General features: G+C 42.7%; 1 protein-coding gene across 6 annotated transcripts in view; it reads right to left on the bottom strand.

Annotated features, from left to right (window-relative positions):
* Window positions 1-1,565: 1,565 nt before the first annotated feature.
* OBFC1 (oligonucleotide/oligosaccharide-binding fold containing 1) overlaps window positions 1,566-16,010 on the bottom strand; it is a 32,688-nt gene continuing 18,243 nt past the window's right edge. For 4 of the 6 annotated variants that reach the window (XM_015559288.1, XM_006756447.2, XM_015559291.1 and 1 more), the window contains 4 exons: window positions 11,020-11,142; window positions 7,973-8,045; window positions 2,021-2,962; window positions 1,566-1,755 (listed from right to left, as the gene is read on the bottom strand). In XM_015559288.1, the coding sequence (XP_015414774.1) occupies window positions 2,805-2,962; window positions 7,973-8,045; window positions 11,020-11,142 (354 nt within the window). In that variant the 3' untranslated portion in view covers window positions 1,566-1,755; window positions 2,021-2,804. Of the gene's footprint in view, window positions 1,756-2,020; window positions 2,963-6,967; window positions 7,041-7,972; window positions 8,046-11,019; window positions 11,143-16,010 lie in introns of those variants that run through there. The other 2 variants (XM_015559290.1, XM_015559292.1) reach the window with 2 other exon arrangements.

Genomic DNA, 16,010 nt, shown 5'->3' with positions numbered 1-16,010 from the left:
ATTAGCCAATAGAAGGGTGTCGGGGTTATGGTCAATTTGCATGTTTCTCTTTTATTCGATAGGATTATTTAATCTTTTCACACTGAATTGTGTGTGTGTGTGTGTGTGTGTGTTGCGGGGGTGGGGGGGAGAAGGGCGGGCAGAGGAGGCTGCAGAGCAGAAGCTTGTTGACACTGGGGTGCCTTAGGCTCCTTTCTGGAATGGGACTGAAAGGTCCTGGGAGAGCTGGAGCAGATGACTGAGTCTGACTTCAGTTTTCACAGAATCACTGGCTGCTCTGCTGAGAATGAACTAAAGAGGGCTAAGGGCGGAGGCAGGGGGAACAGCGAGGAGGCAACAATCCTCCAGGGGGTGGCAGTGGAGGACGGAGAAGTGTTTGATTCTAGAAATATTTTGAAGGTAGAGCCAAGGTAATTTGTGGGCAGATGGGATGGGAGAGAAAGCAAGAAGTCAATGGGCTTGGCCTGAGCAACCTGGAGAATGAAGTTGCCTTTTCCTGAATCAGGGAAAACTTCAGGAGCGTGTGTGGGGTCAGGGGTGACTGGGAACCTGGCATTGAGCATGTTAAGTTTGTGTTGTCTGCTAGACATGGGCAGATGTGAGCAGGAAGTTGAATGCAGGGGTTTCGAGTTCAGAAGAGGTCCAAACTGGAGATAAGTTGTAGAATTTCTCAGCATATAGATGGTTGGAGCCACGAGACTGGTCGAGCTCTCCAAGGGAGAAAGCTAGAGAGAAACGTGGTCTGGGACTGAGCCTGAACAAAGGAGACTGAGAAAGAGCACACACAGTGTGGTGTCTTGAAAGCCAAGTGCAGAAAGTACTCCTAGGAGTGGGGAGTGGTCAACTGTACATACGTGTGTACGTTGCTACATTTATACACATGTACATACAGAAGCACTCTCTGTTATACAGATATACATATACACACGGGTAGTTTTAGATCACCAGTATTATACTAAGTCTATTAGGAAGCGTGCTCTGTAGTAAAAATATCTGTCTGGGCTGCATAGTATTTCACTGTGTACATGTACCATAATTATCCTTTCCCTATAAATACTCTTCCCAATTATATAATTCTGAATTATATAGCAATGGACATCTTGTGCATCAACCTTTCACACCCATGTGATCATCCCCTAGAAGTGGGGTTGCTGTATGCAAAGTATATATATGGTCTCATTCAAGACTCCTTCCTGGCAGTTCCAATAATCTGAGATATATTCAATATGGAACAGCCACTGGGAAGTCATTCCAGATAGACCCCATTCTACAGGTCGCGAGGACACAGGGCAGCCATCCGGTAATCACTGTTAGAATTAGGGCAGAGGTTTAGGTCAAGTCAGAAAAGTCCGTAACAGAAAGCGATCTGTCAGTACCAGCCCTCAGCCTAACTAAGGAGCTGTAGCCACTCCTCCATGGCAAAGCACTCCATCTGCGCACAGAGCAGAGCAACGCTACAGGCCGACAGGCTCTCGGGCAGAGCCACTAGGAGCTTATTATGTCAAGAGCAAACGCAGCAGACACAGGCAGATGTGCCTTTTGTGAAATGACTGTAATTAACTCCCTAACTTTCTCCGCGCTTTACTTTTGCTGGCTGGCTTTGTCATCGTGCTGTTAGAACAAGCCTACTACATGCCGCAGATTTTTCTCCTTTACCTTGTCATCCTGAGCAGAAGTGTAACTCCATCACCTGTCTGGGCACATACTGAGTCTTTGTCTGGATGGTGTCAGAACATCCTGCACTTCAACGATAATCTTTTTTTTTTAAACACCACTGTAGAGAAAGGGAGATTTTATTTATTTTTATTTTTTTAATATATTTTTTATTTTTTACAGAGAGGGAGAGAGATAGTTAGAAACATCGAAGAGAGAGAAACATCAATCAGCTGCCTCCTGCACACCCGCTACTGGGGATGTGCCCACAACCCAGGTACATGCCCTTGACCGGAATCGAACCTGGGACCCTTCAATCCGTAAGCCGACGCTCTATCCACTGAGCCAAACCGGTTTCGGCATCAACGATAATCTTAAAAATAACATCAACCGCAGCCAGATAATTGTATGAAAGCCTCCAGGAAGTTCAGGGCTTTAAGGGACAATGTATTTAGCCCCGTATATCCTCAATGCAGGCAAATGCTCTGAAACACCTTTCAACTCAGAAGGAAAAGGGACACAGAGCCATGCCTTGGACACATTAACTGCCATCTCTGAGTGTCTGTAAAAGCATTCAACCTGGACTCATGACCCAACGCTGGTGCTTAACCCTTGGAAATCATAGCCCAGCGACACACATTCAGGGAGAGCCACTTCCAGGCACTGGTTCTTAACCATTAAAGCAGACGACAAGAATGTTTCTGATAGTCTGAACTTTTAAAAAGCTTTAGCTCTGTGTGATCTGACTGCATGCTCTTCAGTTCCTGCAGTCCCTGGGCTTTACCACGCGACGCCCCTTTACCATGATAGAGCCCCTCCACACACACCGACTCAGCCACCAACACCGTCTCCTCCCTCTCTGCTTCACGAAGGATGCCCAGTCCAGCCAGCAGGTCAACAGAGAGGGCTTTCTTGTGTGGCGTGGCCGAGATAAAAGTCATTTTATCCCAAGAATACAGCAGGTAAAAGGCAGCCTACAGAATTTATGCCAAAGTCCATTCCTCCAATGACCTTATTTCATAGCTGATTTTAAGATAACTGCCTCCTGACCCATAAGCCTCTGTATGATGTTCAAAATCAGAGCCTGGGAGTGCACGCCACTTGGTCTTTCTCCTCGGCCCGGCTCCGCGCAGGCTGTCTGCGGCCTGTCCTCAGAAGGCTATGTAGTAGTGCTCCATGGTGCTGACGATGTCGCTCTGGTCCTCCAGGAGCTCCAGCACCTGCTGCAGCACAGGCTCACTCAGGCCCGGGTTCAGGCTCAGGCGAGCACAGGCCAAGATGTGCCGGAAGTGGCAGCCCTTCTCCATGTCTGCAGGAAAAAGGCAGTTGGCTAAGCTTGGACACACCTGTCAGACCTTCTTCCCTCTCCCCTCCTTCTAAACCAAAGCCCTTCTCCATGCCTCCTGAATCAGAACTTGCATCTTAATAAGATCCCCAGATGACTCTTATGCATGTTAAAGTCAGAGATGCACTGGTCTAGATTATCAGCAAAAACAAAACAAAAAAACCTGTTCTCAAGGCCATCTATGGACCCACTGCTCAGGACTCAGGCCTTCAACTTTCAAGGATTCCCAATCAATAATTTTATATCCATAACCTAATGGATTTTTATTGCTTGGTGATATTTTTCCTCCAATGTCATTACATGTAGGAGTGCATGTATTCTGTGCTGAACCCCCAGCTTCCCAGTGGGACCCCGCTCGAGATTAACAGCAGTCAGTTTACAGCAGCCTCCATGCTTTCTCATGAGTCCTGATTGACAGGACGGCCGTGGTGAAGAAGGGACTCCTAGTTTTGGTCTGTTTCATTTCTCTCTGCACAGGCTTCCAAGAAGGTTTGTCTGAGACAGTTGTGCTATAGTAACCTCTTACCCTCTACCCCAAACCAAGACCATTTGGTGTACAGTGATAAAAGTTCAGGGTTAGCAACCTCTTTCCTCGCTGAAATCAGTGATTTCAACTCAAGTTCTGACCACTAGAGGATCATGAAATCCATTTAGTGGGTTGTGATTACCATTCTTTTTCATACAACAAACTGAAGTAGAAGATTACAGAATGTACTGCATTGTAGGTAGGATAAATCTTATTTTGTGAAACAATTTCTAAATAAACATAATTTATATCTACCTATTTATCTATTGCACTATAATTATATAATTTATTGGGTCATAATGTAAAATGCATTTATAACTCCTGAGTTAAAGTCAAAGTTCATTAACCAAACCCTCCCCAGTTTTCACTTATAGCCCCATGGCAGGGCCAGGTTTGGCCTCTCATGCTCCACACAATCACTGAATGCTTCAGATGAAAAAAACGTTTTAGGTTCCAGGAAGGCATCTGAAGAGGTATTGTGATGTTAGGCAGAGCATGGTTTGGAAGTCAGTGCACCTGATGACTTTGGGCAAGTCATAGTACCTTCAAGTTTCAGTTTTCTCACCTATGGAGAGGGAGGCTGGGGAGGGAGTGGGGGCACCTGTGAGGTCCTTTCCAGCTCAAAGGGTCAGAGACTATCACCGGCCTAGGCTAACAAAGACTTGCTAAATTCTGACCTCTAGTGGCTCTATCAACTCATTATTCCTCCCTGTTGGGGTTACTGTTAGAAAACTTGCCACCTTCACTTATTTCCTCCACATTTGCAGCCTGTTTATTCAACATTCATTTGATAAAGACTTCTGAACACCTACTATGTGTGTGGTGTCAGAAAAAAAGCAGCAGATAAAAGAGTGCAGGTGGAGAGCTGACCCTGGAGTCCAACAGACCCAAATTCAAGTCCAGGCTCTATAACTGGGACAAAGTAGTTCACATCTCACTCAGTTTCTTCATTTATAAAATGGCAATAAAATCACCTACTTCACCGGTGGTTGTGTGGATGAAAGGAGATCCATGGTATGGGCTTCTTACATGGGGAATAACTATGATTCTATTGTATTCATAACCTAAGAATATGCTCATAACCTAGTCTCTGCTCTAAAGAAGCTTCAACTCTTCCCAAAGCCTTAAACTATTTCTTCAGACAGGCCATTCTGCTGTTGAAGAGCTCTGGTAAGGCTGTTCACAAAGTGACCTTTCAGTTACACAGAGAGGATTGATGTTAGTTCTACTGTAAATGTGTGATATAATCCACCAGTGAAGCCATCAGGTCCAGGGCTTTCCTTTGTTGGCAGATTTTTAATTACCAGACAGATGAAATAGTTGCCTAAGTAGAGAGACAGATTCCTGGTGCTTCCTATTCTGCCATCTTCAAAATAGTTTTATAAAATGCCAATGCGTTTAATCCTCCTAACTATCATGTAGGCAATAGTATCCCCATTTTACATATAAAGAAACTGAGGTACAGACGTATCCAAGGTCACACAGCTGCAAAGTGGCAAGGTGGGATTCAAACCCAGGCAAGGTGGTCCCAGAGCCCAGCTCTTTACAACCATGCTATGCTGCCCATCTTTAGATAAATCCAGTATCAGTGCTTTAGGCACCTAAAACAAGCCTTGTATTTATAGTCCTTTTATTATTGTAGGTTTAACCTTTACTGAGATACTCATAATGACTAAAGATTTTAAGTTCACCCAATCATCCTGACAAGGAAAAACTCAATATCATACTTTGTATGAAAGGTTAGAAACAAACAAAAGGTCCAGAGGAATCTCTCTATATAAAAGGCTAATATGCAAAGTGTCCCCTCGGGAGTTTGACCTCGAGACAGGAGTTCGATCACTCGCTATGACATGCGCTGACCACCAGAGGGTGGCGCAGAATGAAGGAAGACCTGCTGGAAGCAGGAAGGCCCCGATCGGCCCTAATCACCGGCCAGGCCTAGGGATCCTACCCATGCACGAATTCATGCACCAGGCCTCTAGTGGTTAAACAAATGGTCAAATATCTCTTTATACATATAATGGAATGATGCATAGCTATTAAGACTGAGACACTTCTATATGTACTATTGCTGAATGATCTCTAGAAGCCAATGTTATATTTAAAATACTAGTATAAGGTGTGGAACACTGAATATTGTATGGTAACCTTTACTTGTGCTTTTATTTTATTTTTATTTTTTTTAACATATTTTATTGATTTTTTTACAGAGAGGAAGGGAGAGGGAGAGAGATACAGAGTTAGAAACATCGATGAGAGAGAAACATCGATCAGCTGCCTCCTGCACGCCTCCTACTGGGGATGTGCCTGCAACCCAGGTACATGCCTTTGACCAGAATCGAACCTGGGACCCTTAAGTCCGCAGGCCGACGCTCTATCTGCTGAGCCAAACTGGTTAGGGCTACTTGTGCTTTTAAAAAAGAATAAACTACATAATTATGTTTATAAGTGCATATAACATCTCTAGAAGGATATTCAGGAACTTAGTAACAATTACTGCCTTTGGAAAGGGGAACACAAAGCTTAGGTCTCAGTGCTGGGAGGAAGCCTGACTTTTCTGTGTGTATTTTTGCAGGTAGACTTTTTATCATGTGCATGCATTATTCAGAATAAAGTCTGTAATGTCATAGATATTTCCTGTGAAAAGGAGTGGCCACAGTAGACATTCAGACAGTCCCTACAAGGTATTTTTGTTGGCATTCTCAGTTATTCCTGGGAATTGAGTTCCTGGGAATTTACTAGTCCTGGGGAATGGGTTTATGGCTTTTAGAGGCTCCTACTTATAGAATGAGTGACAGAGACTGTCCACCTGACACACACACTCACCAAAGCCTGTGGATTCGAAGTGGATATAAAACCTCCCCCTTTACAAACCCTCAGGTCACAGATGCTATTTGGTTCTCCTAAGAGATAAAGTGTGAATTTCTTTCATTTGCTTTATCGGGCCCTAGGATTATTTCAATCCATTCTGTTCCTAATACAGATCAAAACTGAGGATCTGGCCAGGTGGCCTGGGACTAGGTTGAGTGAAGGATGTTACATGGGACGCAGCCTCTTGTGCCTTCTTGGTTGAGAAATCCCACATTTCACTGCTCTTAAAAGCTCCTTAAATTGTGGATAGATGGTCTCCCCCACCCAACTAAAGGATACGTGTTCTTATTGCTCTGAATGAAATCCAGAAATACTGCATTCAAATAGTTGGTTGCTTTAAGTTTATTTTAAGATCTGTCTTCATGCCACTCTGGGCTCTGACTTCATCGGTTCTTAAAAGCTAAATAGGGCTGCATATCAAACACCAGGGCTAGAGACCTGGTCCAGCTCTACCCAGTGACTCAGTCTGGAACAGGTCCAGGCGCCAGGCATGTGTGGGCTGAAAGGATGGGAGGTGGACTTTTCTGGAGAGAAGGAAAGCAGGATGAGGAGACCTGTGGTCATTAACAAACCTTTTCACTTTCCTTCCAGTGTCATTTGTTGACATATTCCAACATTTGTCATTTGACATATTCCAACAGATGTCTGCAAAAGACAGACTTTGAAAAGTCACCTTCAAGACGGATCAGCTTATACAGGACTTAAAGATAGGATACTGCTTTCTTCTCTTTCTAACTAGTATGAAAATGGTAATGTCTTGTCAGACTACCTACAGTTTGAGTTTCTAACCACTAGGGGCTGACCTAGCTCCACTAAAACCAACTATTTTCTAAACCATTTCGTTTGCAAAAATTCAGGATGACTGAATTACACTGTTCATAAACTGTAATGTCTAGAACCATTCCTCCCAACACTGAAGGGCTTGATGTCAGAAGAGAAGAAAATTTGAGGTTTGGGTTCAAAGACAAGGGGCAAGAGTAAACAAGAAAAACATAAACCATAGAGAACATGAGAGCCAGGACAGCAAAACATCCTAGCCCAGGGCCTGGCCGGGTAGCTCAGTTGGTCAGAGCATTGTCCCAATCCACCAAGGTTTCAGGTTTGATCCCCAGCCAGGGCACATACAACAATCAATCAGTGAATGCATAAAAAAGTGGAACAACACACTGATGTTTATCTCTTTCTTTCTCCCTCCCTCCTGACTTTCTTGCTCTAAAATAAATTAAACAACAACGGCAACAAAAGTCCTATCCCCGTGGCTTGCCTCACTGTAGCAGGACCCCCTGAGGAGCTCACCTGTCACGTCCACTCCATCCCCTTGTGAATCAGAATCCCCAAGAGTGGGATCTGAGTATTCATATGCTCAAAAAAGTTCCAAGGTTGAATTTTATGGGTAGCCAAGGTCAGGACAACTGTGTAAGCCTAACACTCACTTTAGAGAAGAGGGACCTGAGGCTCTGAGAGGGCAGGTAGCTTGATCAGTCATACTTCCAGTCTCCTGACTCTCCAGCCCTTGCTCTCTGGGAGGAAACATTCCCTTCCAATGCATCAGGACACCTGTGCGTTACACCACTTACGGTTTGGTTTCTGGCAGTCTTCTTGAATGATACGGTGGATCTTTCTGTGTAGTTCTTTGTCTTCTTTGGTTACCTAAATAGGAAAAAAAGTTCGGAGAAAAAGTGTTGTTAAGTAACACAGAGGTTGTGTCATCCAGACTCCCAAATTAGTATTTAAGATAGTTTCTGAAGATTTCATAACAATCATCATCCCTACACCAACAACATGGTTTTCAATACTTGGCCTATTGTCAAACCAGTTCAGTCGCTCAGCAGCTTGCTGCTCTGTAGCTGACCCAGAGGTATAGTCCTCGGGGGGTGGCTCACTGAGGCCATGATGTAAAGAGAAACTGGAATTCTCTTAACGGGCAACTTTCCTCTTAAATATTCATAACGCATTCATAGAATTTATCTCATTTATTATATTTCTGAGGGGGCACAAGGGACCAAAGTCTTTGATCTCAGCCCCAGGACTCTTTCCTCTGGGCTCTGACACCTGCCTTGCGTTTCATTCATTTTATTCCTCCTCCCAACCCAAGGAAAAACAAAAGGAATAAAACTGTAAGGAGAAGCTAGCAAGAGAACAAATCTAGCCTATCCCTTGAGACCCTTTTTGTCTTCAAAGGTCAGACTTCCTCCCAGCACTGAGACCTAAGCTCCGTGTTCCCCTTTCCAAAGCCAGTAGTTGTTACTAGATTCCTGCATATCCTTCTAGAGATGTTATATGCACTTATGAGCATATTTATATAGTTTATTCTTTTACAAAAGCATGAGTAAAGGTTAGCATACAATACTCAGTGTTCCACACCTTATATTTTAAATCTAACCTAGTTCCTTTCTCAACCAGCTCAGATAAGAGGAAACCAGACAAATGCGTCTCCCTTCATGTTCAGTAGTAAATCTAACAACAAAACAAAAAAAATAGAAGGGGAAAAAGAGGAAGGAAGGAAAAGAGGAAGAACAAAACAAAAGCATGCAAACAAATACATATAGGGTGGGGCAAAAGTAGGTCTCCAGTTGTTCGTATTTTTTATATGTACAAGAATAAACTCTGTTTTGCGTACTCACAACTGTAATCCTACTTTTGTCCCATCCTGTATATCAGGAGTGCTTGTTTGATGGAACTTACAGAGTGACCTGATTTAAGAATGGGGACATTGATATTACCTGCCTTTTCACAAGGTTATCGTAAAGATTAAACTGGGTGAGAGCTGCTGAAAGCTGGGAAGCACTATACAAATAGAAGTGTCTACATTACTGTAATAATTATTTCACTGAGGCCAGGCCCTCAGGAAAACACAAACCAACAAGGCCAGGCTGTTAAGTGGAAAGGGGAGGGGTGAAGTCAGGAAAGAAGAATGGTTCTATTGAGGAAGAGAGAGCAATTATTGCTTCATCATCCAGCTCATACTGATTCATAGGAGGAAATGCCCTAGCGCTGCCACACCTCAGCTATGGACCGCTGCCCAGTGGTTCTGCTTCTCCTGAGAAGAGCTACTTTCTATAGACTCAGTTGGCCAACCCTGGAGTCTCCCAGTGGCAATGTGACTGACTGGGTGTGGGTAGGTGCAGTTGGGGGCGTTATTAAGGTGAGCTGCCCATCATGAGCTTCTGCAACCAACCAGCTCCTGAAAGGCCTTCCCATCCCGAGAGGGAATGGGCTGCAGTCACCCTTATACAGATTGCAATATCCTTTTCAAAAGCTACTCAAATAGTATTTAAAACATATTTTAATTTTTAAAATCGCTCAAAAATCAGAAATCACTAGAGTAAATCAATATCAAGAAAATGTCCTATTAAGGAAGCTTCCCCTTGGGAATCATGCCTGTAAATCATTCCCTTTGGGATGCCTCAGAATTTGGATCTGTCTTCAGGACAATCACTTGTAGCTGAAGCCACATCTATGCTCCCGATATCCATGGTCATGAGGAGGCCCGATTTCAGCCTGGCTCCTCCAATATTAAAGATAGGCAGTGAGAGGTGAACTTGTATGAGACAAGTAAGCACTTATACCCCTGGTGAGAACGTCAACTGGTGCAAGTTTTGGGTGACCAATCAGACTGTGTTGACAAAAAAAGCTTAGAAGTATATGGTTTTGCTCCAGCAATTCCTCTTTTAAGAGTCAACCTTACAGAAATATTTACACAAGTTCACAAAAGCAGTTATGCAAAAACAGCAATAGCAACACTATTTGTGAGAGCAAAAGTTGGAGATACCATAAATGTCCATCAGAGAGAAGGGGTTAAAACATTTATGGCAAGTTCTCATAACATGGAATACCATGCAGATGTCAAAAAGAATGAGGTAGATTTTTTTTTTTTAATATATTTCATTGATTTTTTACAGAGAGGAAGGGAGAGAGATAGAGAGCCAGAAACCTCGATGAGAGAGAAACATCGACCAGCTGCCTCCTGCACATCTCCCACTGGGGATGTGCCCGCAACCCAGGTACATGCCCTTAACCGGAATCGAACCTGGGACCCTTCAGTCCGCAGGCCGACGCTCTATCCACTGAGCCAAACCGGTTTTGGTGAATGAGGTAGATTTTTAAGTAGTAACATGGAAGGATGCTGTGTGCTATTTTGGTGTCAAAAACTTGCTGAGCATTATTTAAAGCAGTGGTTCTTAACTATCCCAGGGGACACTTAGCAATGTCTGGTGACATTGGCTGCCATAACTTGGAGAGGGGGGAGGGTAGGGGCTGCTACTGGCATCTAGTGGGTGAAGGCCAGGGATGCTGCTAAATATCCCACAATGCAAAGGACAGCCCCCCATGACAAAGAATCATTTGGCCCAAATAGTGTTGAGGATGAGAAATCCTGGCTTAGAGAATGATCACTTTTTTTGTAAAACAAAGAAAGCCACAGGAACACCTATTTATATGTGTGCATGTGTAAATGCATAAATGTCTAGAAGGATATACTGTTAAACGTGGCACCTTGGGGTTCCTTACTTTATGTGCATCTTTAATGGCTGATTTTTAAAAACAGTAAATAGGTATTCTTAAGTAATAAACATATTTGCAATTGAAGCTAAGAAGGAAAAATATTAAGATGCAAGTCTCTTACATAGAAGAGGTTATCAAAACCACAATCTTTCTGGTAAATGAATCCTTTTTCCTGCAGGAGCTTTATAGCATTCTTAAATATACTATGAATTGCCTTGGATGTGGTGTCATTCTTAAAATCTGCCTGTGGAAAGAAGAAAAAGGAAAAAAAAAGTAAGTCCCATATTACAGCACCTGAGAGCAACTCCCTAGACCAACTGGTTTATGAATTCACCCAACAGGCTTTTTATCCGCTGAGTCAAAAAGATCCAGGTATGCACCTGCCTAGCAGGATGGGATTTAAGGAAGTTTGTTCCGACAGGATCATATCTGATAACTGTTTCACACCTTAATTATGAATTTTTGGTTAATTCAATAATATAAAATGAAAAAGTCAAAAGGACAATCTTTATTTTTTTAATTCACAACTAAAACACTGTATACATATTAGTTCTTTCTTTTTCTTTTCATTAAAATCCTGGTTATAGCCTGGCCGGTGTGGCTCAGTGATTGAGCATCAATCTATAAACCAGGAGGTCACAGTTAAATTCCAGGTAAGGGCACATGCCTGAGGTTGTGGGCTCAGTCCCCAGTAGGGCATGTATACGAGGTAGCCAATCGATGAGTCTCATCATTGATGTTTCTATTTCTCTCTCCCTCTCCCTTCCTCTCTGAAATTAATCGAAATATATTTTAAAAAATCGTGGCTATATACAATCTCTTACTAAGGACTTCAGAGAATTTTACACACACTGAAATAAGCTGGGGATTCCAGCATGTAGAAAGTATTAAATAGTCTCTTTATTTTAAATGAAGAACAATGGCAGTAAATAGCTTTGCAGAGACCTCTCCGGGGGCTAAAGGTGGACAGGGGCCCTAGAGTGAAGCAAGACCACCCACCATATGGAAGGAACTCAGCTGCTGTCCGTTTGCTGTCTCCTCAATTTCAATGTTTCTTCCTTTCTCAAGGAGACAGATTTGTCTAGAGAGGTAATCAGGTCATCCTATTTCTTATTGCCAAGGAAGCTAGGTTTTCAGCTATGTCCCAGAGTTAACTAGACTGTGTGGTTCTTGAATTGGGGACTTTGTATTTAATCTTTTTATTTTATTTTATATTTTTTTGATTTCAGAGAGAAAGGGAGAAAGAGAGAGAGATGAGAATCATTGATTGGCTGCCTCCTGCACGCTCCCTACTGAGGATTGAGCCCACAACCCAGCCATGTGCCCTTGACTGGAATCGAACCTAGGACACTTCAATCCACAGGCCGACACTCTATCCACTGAGCCAAACTGGCTAGGGCTGCATTTCATCTTGACCACCTACCCCCTGGTACACAGAAGTTGATCAATAAAACATTTGTGGAATCAATGAAAATATTAGAGAGGCTGTAACCTTCTATTTATTCCATTAGGGATTTTCAGTTCATTCCTACAACAAAGCAGCGAACAACAACAATTCTCCTTCAAGGTACAGATTTTTAAAAAATGTATGTGTATACACACACACACACACACACACACACACACTAGAGGCCCAGCACGCGAAATCGTGTGAGACCCAGACCCGCCATGCCGCCAAGAGACCCATCAATGCACCACCTGGTGACCGGTTGTTTGGTTGTTCCAGCGTTATGGCCACTGGCCTTTTATAATATATATATATATCAAAGAGAAGAAGGGAGAGAGAGAGAGAGAGAGAGAAACATCAATGATGAGAGAGAATCATTGATTGGCTGCCTCCTGCATGCATTGTTTTAATCTAGTAGATCTTGCCAAATGTTTGTGCTTTCCTGGGCTGAAGAGGGGAGTCTGAGGCTCTGTTTAAAATATATTTTTACTAATTTCAAAGAGGAAGGGAGAGGGAATAGAAACATCAATGATGAGAGAGAATCATGGATTGGCTGTCTCCTGCACGCTCACTACTGGGAATCGAGCCCACAACCTGGGCATGTGTCCTGACCAGGAACTGAACTGTGACCTCCTGATTTATAAGTCAACACTCAACCACTGAGCCACACCGACTGAGTTAAGACTCTTAAAGTGTATTCTAAGCTTTTCCTTAACAGAACAAGCTGCAGAACCTGGTCATTAGAACATTAGGGCCTAAAGCTGACAAACATTCCACGTTATGACAGCACCCACTCTCTGAAGGGAGAATAAGGCCCAGAAATATTTGACGACTCCCACGGGCAGAAAAGCTATCGGGATGTGCTTAGAATAAACACTTTACCAATCCTCAGCCATACATCTTTTTACTCAGGAGGGCTCCAGACAAAGCCATTTTTAATTACATACATGAGTCCTCTTACTTAAGGAAAACACAACCTAATATAGGCTCCCCCACAAAACTTTATAACTACTTAATCTTCATACTTCTAAGAAGATTCGTCTTATTGAGTCAATTTAATATAAGGATTCTTAAGGGTAGAGTTAATATTATATCTTTATCAAGACAGAACTAAATTGGAAACTAACTAGAAATGTTGTTATATAATTATTCCTGTCATTAAAAAAGAGTCTTGGTTATCCCCAGATCATACATAAAGCCTGCTTCCTCCTCCCGACTTCAGTAAGACCAAGCAGCAGGAAGACAGGGTGCCAGGCCTGCGAGCTCAAAAGCAGTTTCAGCTGTGAACAAGGCGGACCCAACAGAAAAGGCTCTCTGTAAATATAAACAACATGTGAAGCTTCCTTTCCAAAAACATTTGCCTCAGCTGACCTCGGGACACATCTCCCTGCTGCTTGTAAAGACACAGTCTCCAGAGTAGAACCTCCAATCATCCCTTCTAGCCAGTAGCTCTTCCTGGCCTGAGATTTGTGTCTTTCTTGTCTTTTTCTAAAGAGCAAGAGCAGACTCATCCGATTCAGGAAACCGAAGCTGCTCAGAGGAAAAAACTGACTGGCTGAACATGCTGATCCTTAGCAGGCCTCTCCTCACTGCAGGTCAGGAACTGGGTGGATCTCTGAAATATATATATAGTCCTCATTTCCAAACAAACTCAACATTTATCCAGCTGTCAAAGAAACAATGGATTTGCAAGGCCTGCTTATCAGGTTCCTGGACTTGCTAAGAAGAGCCACCATGAAAAACAAAGAAGGGGGAAAGCATTCAAACCCACTCTCCCTCTCCCTATCAACTATAACACTATCACAATGATTTTTTTGTGTAGCTTTCATCTGTATGACAACACAAAGTACCAAAAGATCTAGGATTTCACCGTCGCTATAAAGCATCCCTAGTTTCTCAGACTCAATTAAACTGGATTCGATTGAATGACACTGACCTCCCCAAGCAGAGCCATGTGAGGGAACAATTCATAATTGATGGAAAAATAGTTTCCAAAGACAAAACAAATTAAAATGCCATATACATTTCTTTTTAAACATACAGCACTGGGCAGACACAGTTTCTTCTCTAAGCATTTCAAAAAGGTATCAGGGCAATACTTCTGCTTTGAATGGAGGGGCCTTCTAGTCCTCAGGGACCTCAAGTCTCTCTACCTAATGAGAGCCTTTGCAGAAGAGCTGGTTCACAGGAAGAATGTGGTCTTCGCTAAGCTTCAAAGTTTCCTTCCAAACAAGCCAGCAGAATGGTCAGAAGTCCTTGGAGGCCAACTTGGCATTGAGCCCCCTCTAAATGATTAAATGGAAGAAGGTCAATCTTGCTGTCAGGGCACAGCTGGAGAGCTGCAACTGTTTAGAAGTGATGATGGCACAGGACAAAGCGGCCAGTCATGACCCTCTCCGCCTTGGTGTTTCCTGAAACAATATCCCTCATCTCTGTGTACAAAATCATGGGTCACTGGACACACAGCCTGGTGTCAGGAAGAGATAATTAGGTTCATGAATGAAACTGAGAAGCAGTGGTTGTGCCTAGGAAGTTGGATGGGGACCTGATATCTGTTCTGCCAGAGACCGGAAGAATAACTTATGTTACCTAACGAGGGAATTCAGAGCAGCCCTGTTGGTAATGGCAAAAGATCAGAAAACATCTAAACAGTCCAGGAATGGAGAGGGTGATTATCTAAATTATGGGACATGTAACAGAAGATTATTCTATCGTGGCAAATCTATATACGGCTAGGAAAGGATCTTTAAGACATACTGTTCAATGAAAAGCTAAGGATATACTAGTGTTTAACATGATACCATTTGTGTAAAAAAAGGGGGATACAACTACTTCTAGTTTACATATGCAAACTATCCCCAGATGGATATTCGTGACACTAGTAACACTCGTGCTTGTCTCTATAGAAAGGAGGAAGGATGGGAAAGAAACTTACTTTTAAGTAGATACTTTCAGGGACTATTTGAATTTTTAAAAACCATTTATTCTTCAATTAACTGATATTATTGAAAACCTACTTTCTGACAGACCTGTCCTAGGCCCTGGTTCTAGAGGACAGAGAATAAGTCATATGAGACATCTGCTCATAGAGAACTTAAATTCTGGTGGAGGAACAGGCAGGTGAACAAATAAGAAGAGATATAAACACAGGTGATAACCTACTGAGGAAGTAGGTGGCCCTCAGAGCAGACGGCCAAGGAGGGCAAGAGGTGACATTTAAGCAGAGATCATCCACTGGTGGAATCAATGAAATAATAAACACAAGTCATGTTACAACAACAACAAATCCAAGAGTTGAAATAAAAGGAAAAGCCTAACACCAAAGTCTCAAATAATTCTTAATTCCAAGCAAATGTGGAAGCACCAAACAACTAAAGTTCACCTATAACACTAGGGATGAAAAAATGGGGACAGCTCTTACCAGGAGAAATAAAAATGACTTAAAGCATTTGCTGAAATTTCTACATAAAAACCAAGATGAATACAACTTGGCCTTCATTCAAACTTCTAAAATGCAACAGGTTAACCTTATTCTGAAGAAGAAACAGCAAGTCAGTAAAAGCCTTGGTTCAAGTTCAATAATCTTGGAAGGATAATTACCTCTTCTCATTTATTTCCCCAACATTTGACTCCTGCTCAAATTAAATACCCATCTCAGTGAGTAC

This window comes from Myotis davidii, unplaced genomic scaffold (assembly GCF_000327345.1).
Source record: "Myotis davidii unplaced genomic scaffold, ASM32734v1 scaffold332, whole genome shotgun sequence".
Lineage (NCBI taxonomy): Eukaryota > Metazoa > Chordata > Mammalia > Chiroptera > Vespertilionidae > Myotis > Myotis davidii.
Note: the sequence above shows the minus strand (reverse complement) of the source record. Positions and strands in the feature narration are given on the sequence as shown.